Source organism: Colobus angolensis, unplaced genomic scaffold, assembly GCF_000951035.1.
Source record: "Colobus angolensis palliatus isolate OR3802 unplaced genomic scaffold, Cang.pa_1.0 Scaffold138, whole genome shotgun sequence".
Lineage (NCBI taxonomy): Eukaryota > Metazoa > Chordata > Mammalia > Primates > Cercopithecidae > Colobus > Colobus angolensis.
Window position 1 is genome coordinate 1,410,526 of NW_012114466.1, and position 16,212 is coordinate 1,426,737.

At 47.9% G+C, this 16,212-nt stretch overlaps 1 protein-coding gene across 1 annotated transcript in view; it reads right to left on the reverse strand.

Moving 5' to 3' along the window:
• PPARA (peroxisome proliferator-activated receptor alpha) overlaps positions 1–16,212 on the reverse strand; it is a 95,952-nt gene that overhangs the window by 21,214 nt on the left and 58,526 nt on the right. Inside the window, exons 2-3 of the mRNA XM_011934794.1 lie at positions 13,168–13,414; positions 988–1,148 (exon numbers count right to left, since the gene is read on the reverse strand). Of these exons, the coding sequence (XP_011790184.1) occupies positions 988–1,148; positions 13,168–13,375 (369 nt within the window). The 5' untranslated portion in view covers positions 13,376–13,414. The remainder of the gene's footprint in view (positions 1–987; positions 1,149–13,167; positions 13,415–16,212) is intronic.

The window sequence follows — 16,212 nt, forward strand, 5'->3', positions numbered from 1 at the left end:
GGTTCAAGCAATTCTCCTGCCTCAGCCTCCCAAGTAGCTGGGATTACAGGCACCTGCCACCACACCTGGCTAATTTTTGTATTTTTAGTAGAGACAGGGTTTCGCCATGTTGGCCAGGCTGCTCTTGAACTGCCGACCTCAGGTGATCCAGCCACCTTGGCCTCCCAAAGTGCTGGGATTACAGGCATGAGCCACTGCACCCAGCCCAGTGTGGTTTATTTTCTTTTAAAGAACACACTTCTCTAAGTATTTACAAAGCACAGAGGAACCATTTGTCCTAGACTCTCTAAAGCAGCAATTCCCAACCTTTTTGGCACCAGGGACTGGTTTCATATAAGACAATTTTTCCACAGATGGGGGATGAGGAGGGATGGTTTCAGGATGGAACTGTTCTACCTTGGAACATCAGGGAGTAGATTCTCATAAGGGGCATACAGGCTAGATCCCTCAAATGCGCAGTTCAAAATAGGGTTCATGCTCTTGGGGGGTTCTATGCTCTAAAGAGAGAGGCTAATCTATTACTGAGGTCAGTTTCTTTTCTTTTTTTTCTTTTCTTTTCTTTTTTTTTTTTTTTGAGACGGAGTTTCACTCTTGTTGTCGAGGCTGGAGTGCAGTGGTGCGATCTTGGCTCACTGCAACCTCTGGCTCCTGGGTTCAAGAGATTCTCTTGCCCCAGCCTCCCCAGTAGCTGGGATTACAGGCGCCCACCACCATGCCCATGCCTGGCTAATTTTTTTGTATTTTTAGTAGAGACAGCAGTTCACCATGTTGACCAGGCTGGTTTTGAACTCCTGATCTCAGGTGATCCACTCGCCTGGACTTCCCAAAGTGCTGGAATTATAGGCGTGAGATACGGCGCCTGGCCTGAGGTCAGTTTCTTATCCGGGACTTTCTGCAATCTCTCAGTAATGACTGCCATTTGCTATAAAAGTAACCACAAGTGGTTGATGGTGGCAGCCACCAGGCCCTGTTCCAGGTCCCCTCTACCTTGCAGCCTTCACACGCGTGGACTCCGTAATGGTAGCCTGAGGCCTTGTCCCCGCAGATTCTACATTCGATGTTCAATGCTCCACTGGGAGACTCGTCCACGCTGCCGGAGACCACAGGATAAGTCACCGAGGAGGGGCTCGAAGCTGGTGAAAGCGTGTCTAGGGAAAAAGAGGAGAGATGGATGAATAGTCCAGGCATCACTATCCTGTGTCTGAACCGGGTCTACGAGGATGTGATTTCGCATATGAGGCATCTAATGCTGAGGCGTAAACCTCAGAACACCCATGCAGGGCCGGGCCCTGCCTCTGGGTCACACCCTCTTGCACTCCTACAGCTGCCGTTGTGCTGTGCTCCCAAAGCCAGCATGCTCGCTCCGACTGCTGCTGAGCTGACCCCGAGCTCCGGACCCACACATCTCAGGTCACGCATCCCTAGACCCGCGCATCTCCGCCCCGCATATTTCCGGACTCGCGTGTCTCCAATCCGCACATCTCCTCATTCCCACATCTTCGATCTGAGCATCTCTGATCCGAGCATCTCCGCTCTGCGCATTGCCGCCCCGTGCATCTCTGGACCTGCACATCTCCCATCCACACATCTTCAGATCCCGCGCATCTCCGGACCCGTGGATCTCCGGACCCGTGCATTTCCGATCTGCTCATCTCTGTTCTGCATATCTCCAGATCCGCATATCTCCGGACCCCCGCATCTCTGGACCCGCGCATCTCCTGACCCCCCACAGCTCCTGATTCGCCCATCTCCTGATCTGCGCATCTCCGGACCCGCGTATCTCTTGGCCCTCCACATCTCCTGATCCCCACATCTCCGCTCCGCACATCTCCGGACTCCCTCATCTCCTGCTCCATACATCTCGGGACCTCCACATCTCCGGATCCACACATCTCGGGACCTCCACATCTCCGGATCCACACATCTCGGGACTGGCACATCTCCTGATCCACACATCTCGGGACTGGCACATCTCCTGATCCACATATCTCCGGACCCCCACATCTCCGATCTGCACCTCTGGGTACCCGCACATCTCCGGACCGCACACCTTGGGACCGCACTTCTCCAGACCCGCTCATCTCCTGAGCCGCACAGCTCGGGACCGCACATCGCCGCCGCACACATCACCAGACCATCTTGCCCATACCTCACCCTGCAGTATTCCCCGTGCCCCCAAGCTGACAGCGCCACACAGAACTCTTTTTGTTTGCTTCCTTCCTTCCAGTTCTTCCACAATTGTTAACTCAGTAAATGGCACCAGAATACAGTATAAAAATCTGTGTGGGTAACGCCAAATGCATAATCCATGAAAGAGAAAATATAAGTTGGAATTTATGAAAGCTAATTAAACCTTCTGCTCTGCGAAACACATTGCTAAGAAAATTAAAGACAAGCCACAGACTGGGAGAAAATATTTTCAATACACACGTGGTAATATACAAAGAGGTCTTAAAACAACAATAAGAAAACAAACAACTCAATTGAAAAATGGGAGCCAGGCGCGGTGGCTCACGCCTGTAATCCCAGCACTTTGGGAGGCCGAGGCGGGCAGTCACGAAGTCAGGAGATCGACACCATCCTGACTAACACGGTGAAACCCCGTCTCTACTAAAAATAACAAAAATTAGCTGGGCGTGGTGGCGGGCGCCTGTAGTCCCAGCTACTCGGGAGGCTGAGGCAGGAGAATGGCGTGGACCCAGGAGGTGGAGCTTGCAGTGAGCTGAGATCACACCACTGCTCTCCAGCCTGGGTGACAGAGCGAGACTTCATCTCAAAAGGAAAAAAAAAAATGGGCAAAAGATCTGAACAGTCACTTCAGCAAAGATGATATATAGATGGCAAGTAAGCATATGAAACGATGCTCAGCATCATACGTCATTGGGGCACTGAGAATGAGAACGACAATGTGGTGTCACCACCCACCTACTACTAGGATGACTAAAATCCACAAAACTGACATCATCAAATTTGGAGAGGATGTAGAGCAACAGGAACCCCCATTCATTGCTGGTGGGAGTGCAACACGAGACAGCCCCCTTGGAGGACATTCTGGCAGTTTCTGGCAAAGCAAAGCAGTTTTACTGTATGATGGAATTACACTCCTAAGTATTTGTCCAATTGATTTGAAAACTTCTGTTCACACAAAACCTACACATGTTTAGAGCAGCTTTTTTTTTTTTTTTTTTTTTTTTTTTTTGAGACAGAGCCTCACTCTGTCACCCAGGCTGGAGTGCAGTGGCGCAATCTCAGCGCACTGCAACCTCTGCCTCTGGGTTCAAGTGATTCTCCTGCCTCAGCCTTCCAAGTAGCTGGGATTACAGGCACCCGTCACCATGCCCAGCTAATTTCTGTATTTTTAGTAGAGACAGGGTTTCACCATGTTGGCCAGGCTGGCCTCAAACTCCTGACCGCAAGTGATCTGCCCCCCTTGGCCTCCCAAAGTGCTGGGATTACAGGTGTGAGCCACTGTGCCCAGCCAGCTTTATTCTTAATTGCCAAAAATTGGAAGCAACCAAGATGCCCTTAGATAGGTGAATAGATATACAAACTGTGGTACAAACAGACAGTGGGACCTCATTCAGTGTAAAAAGAAATGAGATATCGAGCCATGGAAAGACATGAATGACTCTTAAATGCATATTGTCATAAAAGAAACCAGCCTGAAAAGGCTACATACTATATGACTTCAAATTCATGGCATTCTGGAAAAGGCAAAATTATAACAACAGTAAAAAGAACCATTTCTGAGCTGGCTGGGGGGTGGGAGAGGCAGGGCTGAATAGGTGAAGCATGGGGTTTTTTGATGTGGTGAGACTATTCATATGAAAATGTAACAGTGGTCTGGGTACGGTGGGTCATGCCTGTCATCCCAGCACTTTGGGAGGCTGAGGTCGGCAGATCACTTGAGCTCAAGAGTTTGAGACCAGCCTGGGCAACATGGTCAAACCCTGTCTTTACAAAAAATACATAAATTTGCTGGGCGTGGCAGTGTGCACCTCTAATCCCAGCTGCTTGGGAAGCTGAGGTGGGAGGATCACCTGAGCCCTGGGAGGCTGAGGCTGCAGGGAGCTGAGATTGTGCTGCCACTGTACTCCAGTCTGGATGTCACAGTGAGACCTCCATCTAAAAAAATAGAATAGAATAGAATAGAGAGAAAGAAAGAAAGAGAAAGAGAAAGAAAGAAGAAAAGAAGGAAAGAAAGAAGGAAAGAAAGAAAAAGAAAGAGAGACCAGGCATGGTGGCTCACATCTGTAATCTCAGCACTTTGGGAGGCCGAGGTGGGTGGATCATGAGGTCAGGAGTTTGAGACCAGCCTGGTCCACATAGTGAAACGTCGTCTCTACTAAAAATACAAAAAAATTAGCCAGGTATGGTGGTGCGTGCCTGCAGTCCCAGCTACTTGGGAAGCTGAGGCAACAGAATGGCTTGAACCCAGGAGGTGGAGGTTACAGTGAGCCGAGATTGTGCCACAGCACTCCAGCCTGGGTGACAGAGTGAGACAAGAAGGCAAGAAAGCAAGAGAGAGAGAGAAGGAAAATGTAGTGGTGGATATATGACACTATGCATTTGTGAAAACCCACAGAACTTTATAGTTCAGATTGAACCTAATGTGTGCAAATAAAACAAAAATAATTTAGGAGGTTGGAGGATCCCAGGGTGGAATGCAGAATGTAACAAAACAATCTAACTGTGCTACGAATGTAGGAAACAATCTCAGGGAAAAAAGTAGGGGCAGGTACGGAAAGGCGCTGCACTGAATAATTTGGAATGACTGGAATCTATAAGACTAAAGGCAAAAGGATCTGCCCATAAACACTGTGCTCTAGCTGATGAAGTTTTTTTCCCACAGGGTGTGGGTTAACAATTCTGATGCCACTGTACAGGTATACGGAAAATGAACAACGAATTCAAGGAATGGTGAAGTTGACAGGTAGGCAAGTGGAGGAGGCTAGAACGATCCATCTGATAACAGATGAGGGCTGCAGACATCAGCACGCACTCCTGTTTGGCTTACTACAGCTACAGATGGCCACGGACTGAAATACTGATAGATTCCTGTATATACATAGGTGAGTATGGACACGTATATGTATTTGCTCTGTCAACTGAGAGAGCCTAAAAAAGGGATACTTCAGTAGCATCCTGAAATGATGATAGTGAACGCTGCCTGGGACCCACATGGAGCTGGATACAGTCCTGTTCTCATCTCTCACAGTGGAAGATCACTGAATCATGGAGCATCAGGCAAAGAGCTCAAAGTGGTTTTGACTCAGCAGTGGGGCAAAGTTATCTCTAAAATAAACACTGTGATGGTCCCATCTAATGAAGCTGAAAAACAGGACCTGGAAGGATCAAACATTTTCCAAGTCATTTAACTGCATCCCAGAACAAAGTTCAGGAATATTTATAGGAAGTCAAAAACATCCATCACCCAATAAAGTTCCCAACATATGGCATCCAATGAAAACAATTGGCCAGGCGCGGTGGCTCACACTTGTAATCCTAGCACTTTGGGAGGCTGAGGTGGGCGGATCACTTGAGGTCAGGAGTTCAAAATCAGCTTGGCCATCATGGTGAAACCTGTCTCTGCTAAAAATTCAAAAAATTATCTGGGCATGGTGGTTAGCGCCTTTAATCCCAGCTACTTGGGAGGCCGAAGCAGGAGAATCACTTGAACCTGGGAGGCAGGACACATGAAGAATCAGAAAAATATGACCCATGACGAGGAGAAAAATAAATGAATGGAAAGGGACTCAGAAGTGACACAGATGACAGAAATTGTGGCTAAGAGTGTGTGTGTGTGTGTGTGTGTGTGTGTGTGTGTGTGTGTGCGTGTTTAAGATGGAGTTTCGCTCTTGATGCCCAGGCTGGAGTGGCGGCTCACGCCTTTAATCCCAGCACTTCGGAAGGCTGAGATGAGTGGATTGCTTGAGCCCAGGAGTCTGAGACCAACCTGGGCAACATGGTGAAACCCCGTCTCTACAAAAAATACAAGAAATTTACCTGGGCATGGTGGCGGGTACCTGTAGTCTCAGCTACTTGGGAGGCTGAGGTAGGAGGATTACCTGGGCCTGGGAGGTTGAGGCTGCAGTTAGCTGAGATCATGCCACTGAATTCCAGCCTGGGCTCAGAGTGAGACCCCCTCTCAAATAAATAAATAAATAAAAATATGAAGTATCCATAAAAAAAGGACATTGATAAATTGGACTTCATCAAAATTAAGAACTGCTCACACCTATAATCCTAGCACTTTGGGAGGCAGAGATGGGAGGGTTGCTTGAGTTCAGGAGTTCAAGACCACCCCTGGCCACATAATGAGTCTCCATATCTACAAAAAAAAAAAAAAGAAAAAATTAGCCAAACATGGTGGTACACACCTGTGGTCCCAGCTCCACAGGAGGCTGAGGTCGGCTGGTCTCCTGAGCCCAAAAGATCAAGGCTGCAGTAAGCCATGATCGTAACACTGCACTCTAGCCTGGGCAACAGATTGAGACCCTATCTCAAAAACAAAACAAAACAAACAAAAAAACTATTTTTTTTTTTAAAGATACTATTAGTAGAAAGAAAAGAAAGACAAACCACACACTGGAGAAAATATTGGTAGATCACATGTCTGGTAAAGTATTTGTATTCAAAATATATAAATAGTGTTCAATAGTGAATAGTGGAAAAATAAGCAACTCAATTAAGAGATAAGCAAAAGATTTGAACAGAAATGTCACCAAAGAAGATACATGGCAAATAAGCATACAAAAAGATGCTCAACATCACCAGGGAAGTGCAAATAAAAACCACCACAGTGAGAGACCATCGCACACCTACTGACATGGTTAAAATTAAAAAGACTGATCATGTCTCATGTTGATGAGGGTATGGAGGAACTGGAACTCCCCCATATACTGCCAGTGGGAATATAAAATAGTATAGCATTTTCTAAGATTTTTCCGAAATGTTGGAAAAGATTTTGGCAATTTCTTAAAAAGTTACACAAACACCTACCATCTGTTCCAGGCATCACACTCCTAGGCATTTATTCAAGAGAAATGAAAGCAGAGGTCCTTACACAGACTTGTACATGAATGTTCATAGCAGCTTTATTTGTAATAGCCACAAGCTAGAAACAAACTCAATGCTCATCAACGGGTGCGTGAATCAGCAAACTGTGCTATGTCCACGCGATGGATGAAGAAGAATGAACTACTGATGCTTGCTGCAATGCAGATGAGTCTCACAGCCATTCTGCAGAGTGAAAGAAGCCAGCCTAGAAAGAGTACATGCTGTATGATTCCATTTATATAAAATTCTAGGAAATATAAAGCAACCTAGAATGATAGAAAGTGGACCAGTGGTTTACTGGGGGAGGGAGGCAGGGAGGTATGGGGCTGGGGAAAGAGGAATTAGAAAACAGCACAAGTGGCCGGGTGCAGTGGCTCACACCTGTAATCCCAGCACTTTGGGAGGCCGAGGCGGGCGGCTCACGAGATCAGGAGATCGAGACCATCCTGGCTAACCCGGTGAAACCCCATCTCTACCAAAAACACAAAAAATTAGCTGGGCGTTGTGGCAGGCGCCTGTAGTCCCAGCTACGCGGCAGGAGAATGGAGTGAACCCGGGAGGCGGAGGTTGCAGTGAGTCAAGATCGCACCACTGCACTCCAGCCTAGGCGACAGATAGAGGCTCCACCTCAAAAAAAAAAAAAAAAAAACACCACAAGCAAACTTCAGGGGTGACAGACAGAGGCACTACTTATAGATGCAGGAGACAGATAAGGGGGGAGTCCCCAGAGAATCTGCAACCTGCCCCATAAGTGTTTACATCAGGTGCTTTTGTGCAGATGAGGGAACCTGCCCAGGGTTCCCTTGTCTGGACAGGCCCGCAAGGGACAGGGACCCACCTGGGCACTGGGAGAATGGGGTGGAGCCACGGGAAGTTCTCACCTTGCGCAGTGGGGAGGAGCCTGGCCTCCGGCTCATGCTTGGTAGCCTGGTTATCAGTCTGTGAGCTGGGAACCCATTGGCAGGATCCCATCTAGCTTTGCTGAGAGTTTGTCTCTTTTTTCCTTTTCACCCAATTCTGCTCTCCTCACCCTTCAGTGTGTCCACGTGCCTAATTTTTCCTGGTCATGACACAAGAACCCAGATTTAGTTGAACTAAGGAGCAAAAATTCTGCATCACGATTTTGAGTGTGATGATGGTTTCACAGATGCGTGTGTGTGTACCCCTATCAGACTGTAACCTTTAAGGATGTGCAGTTTATTGCATGTCAATTATGGCAATAAAGCCGGGAAGAAAAACCAGGGGTAGAAAGGTACGTTGGCTGAGTGAACCAGCCTCACCCATCCGGTCTCCTGGGTGTAAAGTTTAAAGTAAGTGCATTTAATATTCAGCCCTTCTGAGAGACCAGTCTACCTGACTAGGAATATTACCCAAAAGGTCAGATTAGATACAAAGATGAAAGATCTAATTTACAAATAAGAAATAATCTTAACCTCATCTCTCAGACTTCGCAGTAACAGTACAGTAAAACCCGGAAGGAAGCAAAGAGGTTTTAAGAATTGTGAGATGAGTACAAATGACCACAGTATGAATAAGAGTGAGGAAATGCTGGGAGGGAAATAAAAACGGGTTATCACCCCACTCGCTACTTCAAAGGCTAGTGGTCAAAACCAGGGATGTATGTCCAGGACAAGTCAGTGTGGTCACTTTTTGTAAGTTCTCTTTTTTTTTCTTTTTGCCACAGAGTTCCTTGGAATTGGTTCAAAACAAATTTGGAACCCTCTCTCTCCTCCCCTGAACCCTTGCTAGCTATTTATTTATTTATTTATTTATTTATTTATTTATTTATTTAAAAACGGAGTCTCACTCTGTTGTCCAGGCTGGAGTGCAGTGGTGTGATCTTGGCTCACTGCAACCTCCGCCTCTTGGGTTCAAGTGACTCTGCTGCCTCAGCCTCCAGAGTAGTTGGGATTACAGACAGAGATTGCACCACTGCACTCCAGCCTGGGCAACAAGAGTGAAACTCTGTCTCAAAACATAAAAATAAAATAAAATAAAACATTTTATATTAATTGGATCATAAGAAATATGTCCTTAAGCTTAAGAGGTGCATGCCTCCATGCCCAGGTAATTTTTTGGCATTTTTAGTAGAGATGAGGTTTCACCATGTTGGCCAGGTTGGTCTAAACTCCTGACCTCAGGTGATCCACCCACCTCGACCTCCCAAAGTGCTGGGATTACAGGAGTGACCACTGTGCCCCGCCTGCTCTTAATTTATTTAGATAGGAAGCACAGTTCAGTCTGTGGAATTGGGTTAAATGTGGCTTTTAATGGATTATATAGACCACAAGGCTAGTATGCAGGAAATTCTCAAGCCTTACCTCTGTGAGAACTTTCAGATGAGTTAGAAATACATTTTAGATTATAGTTCTTAACAATGACCTAAAATACACTACTCTTAGAAAAGGATCCCTGAATCTAATTAGAAGAGCAGGGTTCGCTCCTGCATGAGGACCAGGGGTCAGAAGAGAGCACAGAATAAGGGGTCCTGTGTTTAAGCTGCCAGGGGAGGCGAGAGGGGGCTGGGCAGCCCTCCTAGCCACTGCTGGGAAAGAACTTTCCAGAGCTAGAGCCACACACCCACCCACTCCCGCAGCTCACACTAATTCCGTATTTCAGAACAAGCTCTAGAGTATATTTTATCCAAAGAAAAAAGCGTATCTTTGAACTCTTTTACTAGACAATGAACTATATTTTTCACCCTGGGGGTGGGGCTGGGGGAGCCTGCCTTCCTTAAAAAAGAAAGGCAAAACAGAAAAACAAACAAAAGCAAAATAAATCTTTTCAAACCCATAAGGAAAAACTTTTTCTGATAAATAGCACAAATAGTGAACAAATAGGAAAAGAGTGAACCAGCATGGGGTGTGTCTGTGATGGGTGAAGGAAGGTCACACATTGTGGGGTTAAGGGCTGGGTTGTGGGCTGGTGATCTCCGGCCAGTCAGGATGTCCTGGGGCCTGCCTCCTTTCCTCCTTCCTTAAATAAACATAACAATGACCTCACAAGGCTGCTCTTAGGCTTAGGCAAGCCGAGGTGTGAGGTGTGTGGGCAGCCTGCAGTGCTCAGGAAGCAATGGCGGTCATTGTCAAAGCGATTAACCTGGGTTGGCTGCAAGCAACCTACCCAGGCCACTCAAGGCGCCACCTGACACGGAGCCTTTTCCTTGCTCTCCTCCAGCCTCCCCGTCCCCTCCTGCACTGCTCTGGGGGCCATCATCTCCCTAAACCTTCACTCTCTCCACAGGGCTTATCCTCTGCTTAATGCGCCAGGAGAAAGGGAGTCAAAACTTGCACCATCTGTAAAGGTCTGCCAGGGTCCCTCCCAAAGCTGCTCAGTCACAAAGGCCCCCCAGAGTCCTCAGGGGCTCACTAGCCTCTTGCAATTCCTGATTGACTAAGCTGAGAACACTGCCACCTTTTACAAGGTACGATCATGCCAGCATGCAGAGAACAGCCCTCTAGAGCCAGCTGAGAGGCAGGGTCCAGGCCCGGGCACTGTGTCTTTCTGGCTGTATGAACAGTGGCAAGTTACTTAATTTGCCTTGTTTTTTTTTTTTTTTTTTTGAGACAGAGTCTTGCTCTGTTGCCCAGGCATTACAGGTGTACACCACCACGCCTGGCTAATTTTTATATTTTCAGTAGAGATGGGGTTTCACCGTGTTGGCCAGACTCGTCTTTAACTCCTGACCTCAAGTGATCTGCCTGCCTTGGCCTCCCAAAGTGCTGGGATTACAGGTGTGAACCACCACGCCTGGACTTTTTTGTTTTTTTTAAGATGGAGTCTCACTCTGTGGCCAAAGCTAGAATGCAGTGGCATGATCTCCGCTCACTGCAACCTCTGCCTCCTGGGTTCAAACGATTCTCCTGCCTCAGCCTCCTGAGAAGAGTAGCTGGGATTACAGGTGCCTGCCACCACACCTGGGTAATTTTTTGTATTCTTTAGTAGAGACGGTGTTTCGCCATGTTGGTTGGACTGGTTTTGAACTCCTGACCTCAGGTGATCTGACCGCCTCAGTCTCCCAAAGTGTTGGGATTACAGGCATGAGCCACCATGCCCAGCCAAGTTACTTAATTTCTTTGAGCTTATTTCTGTATAGTCACGCACTACACAGTGACATTTGGTCAACAACAGACCGTAAGTTCAACTGTGGTATCATGGTCCCATAAGATGATAATACGGTATTTTTGCTGTAACCTTTTCTATTATATGTGTTGGTATGTTTAGACACACAAATACTTACCATTGTGTCACAGGGGCCTAAGCTATTCAGTACAGTAACACGCTGTACAGTTGTGTGGCCTGGGAACAACAGGCTGCACTGCAGAGCCTCGGTGTGCAGCAGGCTGTACCGTCTGGGTTTGTTTAAGTGTACTTTATGACTTTCACACAATGATGAAATTGCTAAGGATGCATTTCTTACAACCTGTCCCTGTCATTAAGCAACATGACTGTAATACCCATGTACACACCACCCAGGTTTATCACACTGCTGGAGTCTTTTAAAAATATACAACCTAGAGAGAATTACACGCCCCAAGGGAGCCCTCCCCAATTCTCCCTCCGTCTCGTTCAGCAGGCGACTGAGTCCTTAAAGCTTGCAATATGTGTATGTCTGTTTCCAACAGTGATGTACTGGATTGTTTAGTGTTAAAGATTTTACGTGGGCCGGGTGCGGTGGCTCAGGCCTGTCATCCCTGCACTTTGGGAGGCTGAGGCGGGCGGATCACCTGAGGTCAGGAGTTTGAGACCAGCCTGGCCAACATGGTAAAACCCCATCTCTACTAAAAATACAAAAATTAGACGGGCGTGGTGACGGACGCCTGTAATCCCAGCTACTAGGGAGGCTGAGGCAGAAGAACTGCTTGAACCCGGGAGATGGAGGTTGCAGTGGGCTGAGATCACACCACTGCACTCCAGCCTGGGCAACAAGAGCAAAACTCTGTCTCAAAAAATAAAAAAAGTAAATAAAAGATTTTACATTAATTGGATCTTAAATATATCATTAAGCTTGTTTATTTTCATTTGATGTTTCTTAATTTTTTTGTTTGTTTGTTTGTTTTAAAGACAGGGTCTCACTGTCACCCAGGCTGGAGTGCAGTGGCGATCATAGCTCACGGCAGCCTCGAGCTCCTGGGCTCAAATGGTCCTCCTGCCTCAGCCTCCTGAGTAGCTAGGACCACAGGCATGCGCCACCATGCCTGGCTAATTTTTTTTAAATTAAAAGATGTTTTTGTGGCTGGGCGCAGTGGCTCAAGCCTGTAATCCCAGCACTTTGGGAGGCCGAGACAGGCGGATCACGAGGTCAGGAGATCAAGACCATCCTGGCTAACACAGTGAAACCCCGTCTCTACTAAAAATACAAAAATTAGCCGGGCGTGGTGGCAGACACCTGTAGTCCCAGCTACTCGGGAGGCTGAGGCAGGAGAATGGCATAAACCCGGGAGGCGGACCATCCTGGCTAACACGGTGAAACCCCGTCTCTACTAAAAATAATACAAAAAAAAAAAACTAGCCGGGCGAGGTGGCAGGCACCTGTAGTCCCAGCTACTCGGGAGGCTGAGGCAGGAGAATGGCGTAAACCCGGGAGGCGGACCATCCTGGCTAACACGGTGAAACCCCGTCTCTACTAAAAATAATACGAAAAAAGAAAACTAGCCGGGCGAGGTGGCGGGCGCCTGTAGTCCCAGCTACACGGGGGGCTGAGGCACAAAAATGGCGTAAACCCGGCAGGCGGAGCTTGCAGTGAGCTGAGATGCGGCCACTGCACTCCAGCCTGGGCCACAGAGCGAGACTCCGTCTCAGAAAAAAAAAAAAAAAAAAATGTCTAGCTGTCCCCCATGGACTTGCTGGGGTTAGGGTCTGTGTACTTTAGCTGCTCCCCGTGACTGAATCTCCAGCATTGTTTGATGCACGCATGGTTTTCACAGGAGGGAGCACTGTGAGCCATGACACGTGCCTTCCAGGGCCCAGTGGCACTGCAGGTGATGCCTTACCACCTCCGAAGGTTTCCTTGCAAAAAAAATGTGACTTATTTTCCAGCTAAAAAGAACAGCTTTCTGTAGGAAGAAACATTTCCAAATAAAACTTTGTAGGAAACAGCACACTTACCTGTGATGACCGAGCCATCTGAGCCAGGACAGCTTCCTAAATACTGGTATTCTGTAAAACCGAAGCTTCCAGAACTATCCTCGCCGATGGATTGCGAAATCTCTTGGATGTTTCCCATTTCTTGCAGGAATTCTTCAGATAATGGGCTCTCTAGATCGCCAGCCTCGAGTGGGGAGAGGGGACAGAGCGGGCTTTCCGTGTCCACCATTGTGACTGGATGGTGCTGGTTGCGCAGCTGAGCTCCAAGCTACCAGGAGGAAAGAGGAACAATTGGTAAGATTGACATATAACAACATTCACTTGTTTGTTTGATTTATTGATTGATTGATTGACTGATTGATTGATTGACGGAGTCTCGCTCTGTTGCCCAGGCTGGAGTGCAGTGATGCGATCTCGGCTCACTGCAAGCTCCGCCTCCTGGGTTCATGCCATTCTCCTGCCTCAGCCTCCTGAGTGGCTGGGACTACAGGCGCCCGCCAGCACGTCTGGCTAATTTTTTTGTATTATTAGTAGAGACGGGCTTTCACCACATTGGCCAGGCTGGTCTCGAACTTCTGACGTCAGGTGATCCGCCTGCCTTGGCCTTCTAAAGTGCTTTGATTAGAGGTGTGAGCCACTGTGCCTGGTCACTTGCTTGTTTTGAAATGCAGCGTCATTTATCATCGAAGATACGCCTGAATTCATCATCTAAACAGGAACAGTGCTGAGCCTCTCCTCTGGGCTTGGCTATTGATCAGTACACTGTGAAAGTGAAAACCTTTAAACAAAATGTTGTAGGAGCCGCAGCCCGAGGGCCAGGACTCACTCAGACATCACTGACTCAGCAGCTGTGCGGAGCTCCATACAATGTGCTTGAGGTGCTGAGGACACAGCGGAGACACAGATCCCTGGGCTGGGCACGGTGGCTCGTGCCGGTAATCCCAGCACTTTGGAAGGCCGAGGCGGGTGGATCACTTGAGGTCAGGAGTTTGAGACCAGCCTGGCCAACATGGCGAAAGCCCGTCTCTACTAAAAATACAAAAATTAGCCGGGCGTGGTGGCAGGCGCCTGTAATCCCAGCTACTCCTGAGGCAGGAGAATCGCTTGAACCTGGGAGGTGGAGGTTGCAGTGAGCTGAGATCGTGCCATTACACTCTAGCCTGGACAACAGAGTGAGACTGTGTCTCAAAAACAAACAAACCAACAAACAAAAACAAACAAAAAAAAACAGGGCCGGGTGCGGTGGCTCATGCCTGTAATCCCAGCACTTTGGGAGGCCGAGGCAGGCGGATCACGAGGTCAGGAGTTGGAGAACAGCCTGACCAACACGATGAAACCCCGTCTCTACTAAAAATACAAAAATTAGCCAGACTTGGTGGTGGGTGCCTGTAATTCCAGCTACTCAGGAGGCTGAGGCAGGAGAATCCCTTGAACATGGGAGGCGGAGGTTGCAGTGAGCTGAGAATGCACCACTGCACTCCAGCCTGGGCAACAGAGTGAGACGCCACCTCAAAACCACGACAACAACAACAAACAAAAACCAGATCCCTGCTCTCAGGGAGCCTCCCTTGTAACTGGGACACAGATGGTGAACAAAGAAATGAATACACATGTGGAGTGTCCGGGGTGAGGCCAGGGAAGGTTGCACTGATTAGGGGGCAGGAGATAACCTCAGGGAATGAGGGGGCAAGCTGTGTAACTGTCTGGGGGGAGAATGTTCCAGCAAAGAGAACACCAAGTGCAAAGGCTCCAGCCAGGACTGAAACATGCTGGCACACTCCAGGAACAGGCAGCCAGTGTGGCTCAGGCTGCGGGGCGCAGGGAGCAGGGCCAAGCCGGTGGCATGTGTGCTGGGTGTGACATCCACTTTGGTGTGCTCTCCCTGTAGCCATGAAGGCAGCTCATGCAGGGGGTCCTCGACTGTGATGGTATGGTCAAGAATACTACGTGGAGTCCAAACAAATCTAACTGGGTGAGTTTCAGACAATGGTAGGCTGTTTCAACTAGCAAAGCGAACAGCATTTCCATAGGGGTACAGTGACAAAGCAGCGGTTCTTCCCAGGTTAGTCTGTATCACGCTGTCGCTGAAACATCTTAAACCACTTCCTGGGACCTCCAGATTGAAGCCCAGTCTCCTGAGCACACTGTTCCAGCCCTTCCACATCTGTTCCTACCTGATGGTGCACTTGTCACCATTCTTCTACCTCCTGGAAACCCAGCAGCACCGAGAATTGCTTTCAGGATGTCACGTCTGCACGTTTGCCCAGGTGCCACCTGCCTGAACCGCCCTGCCCACCACTGCCTTCTAGAGGCTCTGCCTCGGGTCCACCTCCCTGAACCCAGCTGAGTCATCAATCGCCCAAGAGGCTGACTAGGTGACCTTTAGCTTCCAGAACTGTCTTCCCTTCTGAAAATGGTCACATGATGCCCACAGATCACATCACGGAGAGGCTCAGGGAGTATGTGCTGCCACCAGCCACCGTCAGGGCAGCCGTCATCACACGGTGATTATGGAACGCCAGACCCTCCAGATGGACTGAAGAATACTGTCCCAAAGACAATATTCATCCATTAAATGCATTTGCGTAAAAATACGTTCACATTTGAGGTTTGCTTAATGTAAACAACAGGTTTTAGTGCGGTGAAGAAGGGATGTTTTGGCTTCCTCTACCAATGAAAAATAGATATCTTTCAGCCATTTTTGTGAAATTCACATCTTCTGTTTGGAATTCTAGCAATAAATCATCAGCATTCACAGGGAAATCATCAAACAGCACACGGGGAAAAATAACAGAGAACTGGTAGCCTTTCACAGGGTTTAGAAGACTTTCTTTCTCTATAACCTATTAACTTAAATCAGGCTGTGAATCTGTACAGATTTTCTGTCGTATTTTATTCTGCATTCTGTCTGAAGGGAGATTTTTTTCATATGGCAAGAAACATAATGAGGTAAGCATTACTTAAAATGTTTTTCACCATGAACAAAAAGTTCAAAAGTTGCAGTCACTAACTGACTATTAACCATGAAGTTCATTCCAATAGAAAGCAAGTAGCTGGAGCTGGGCA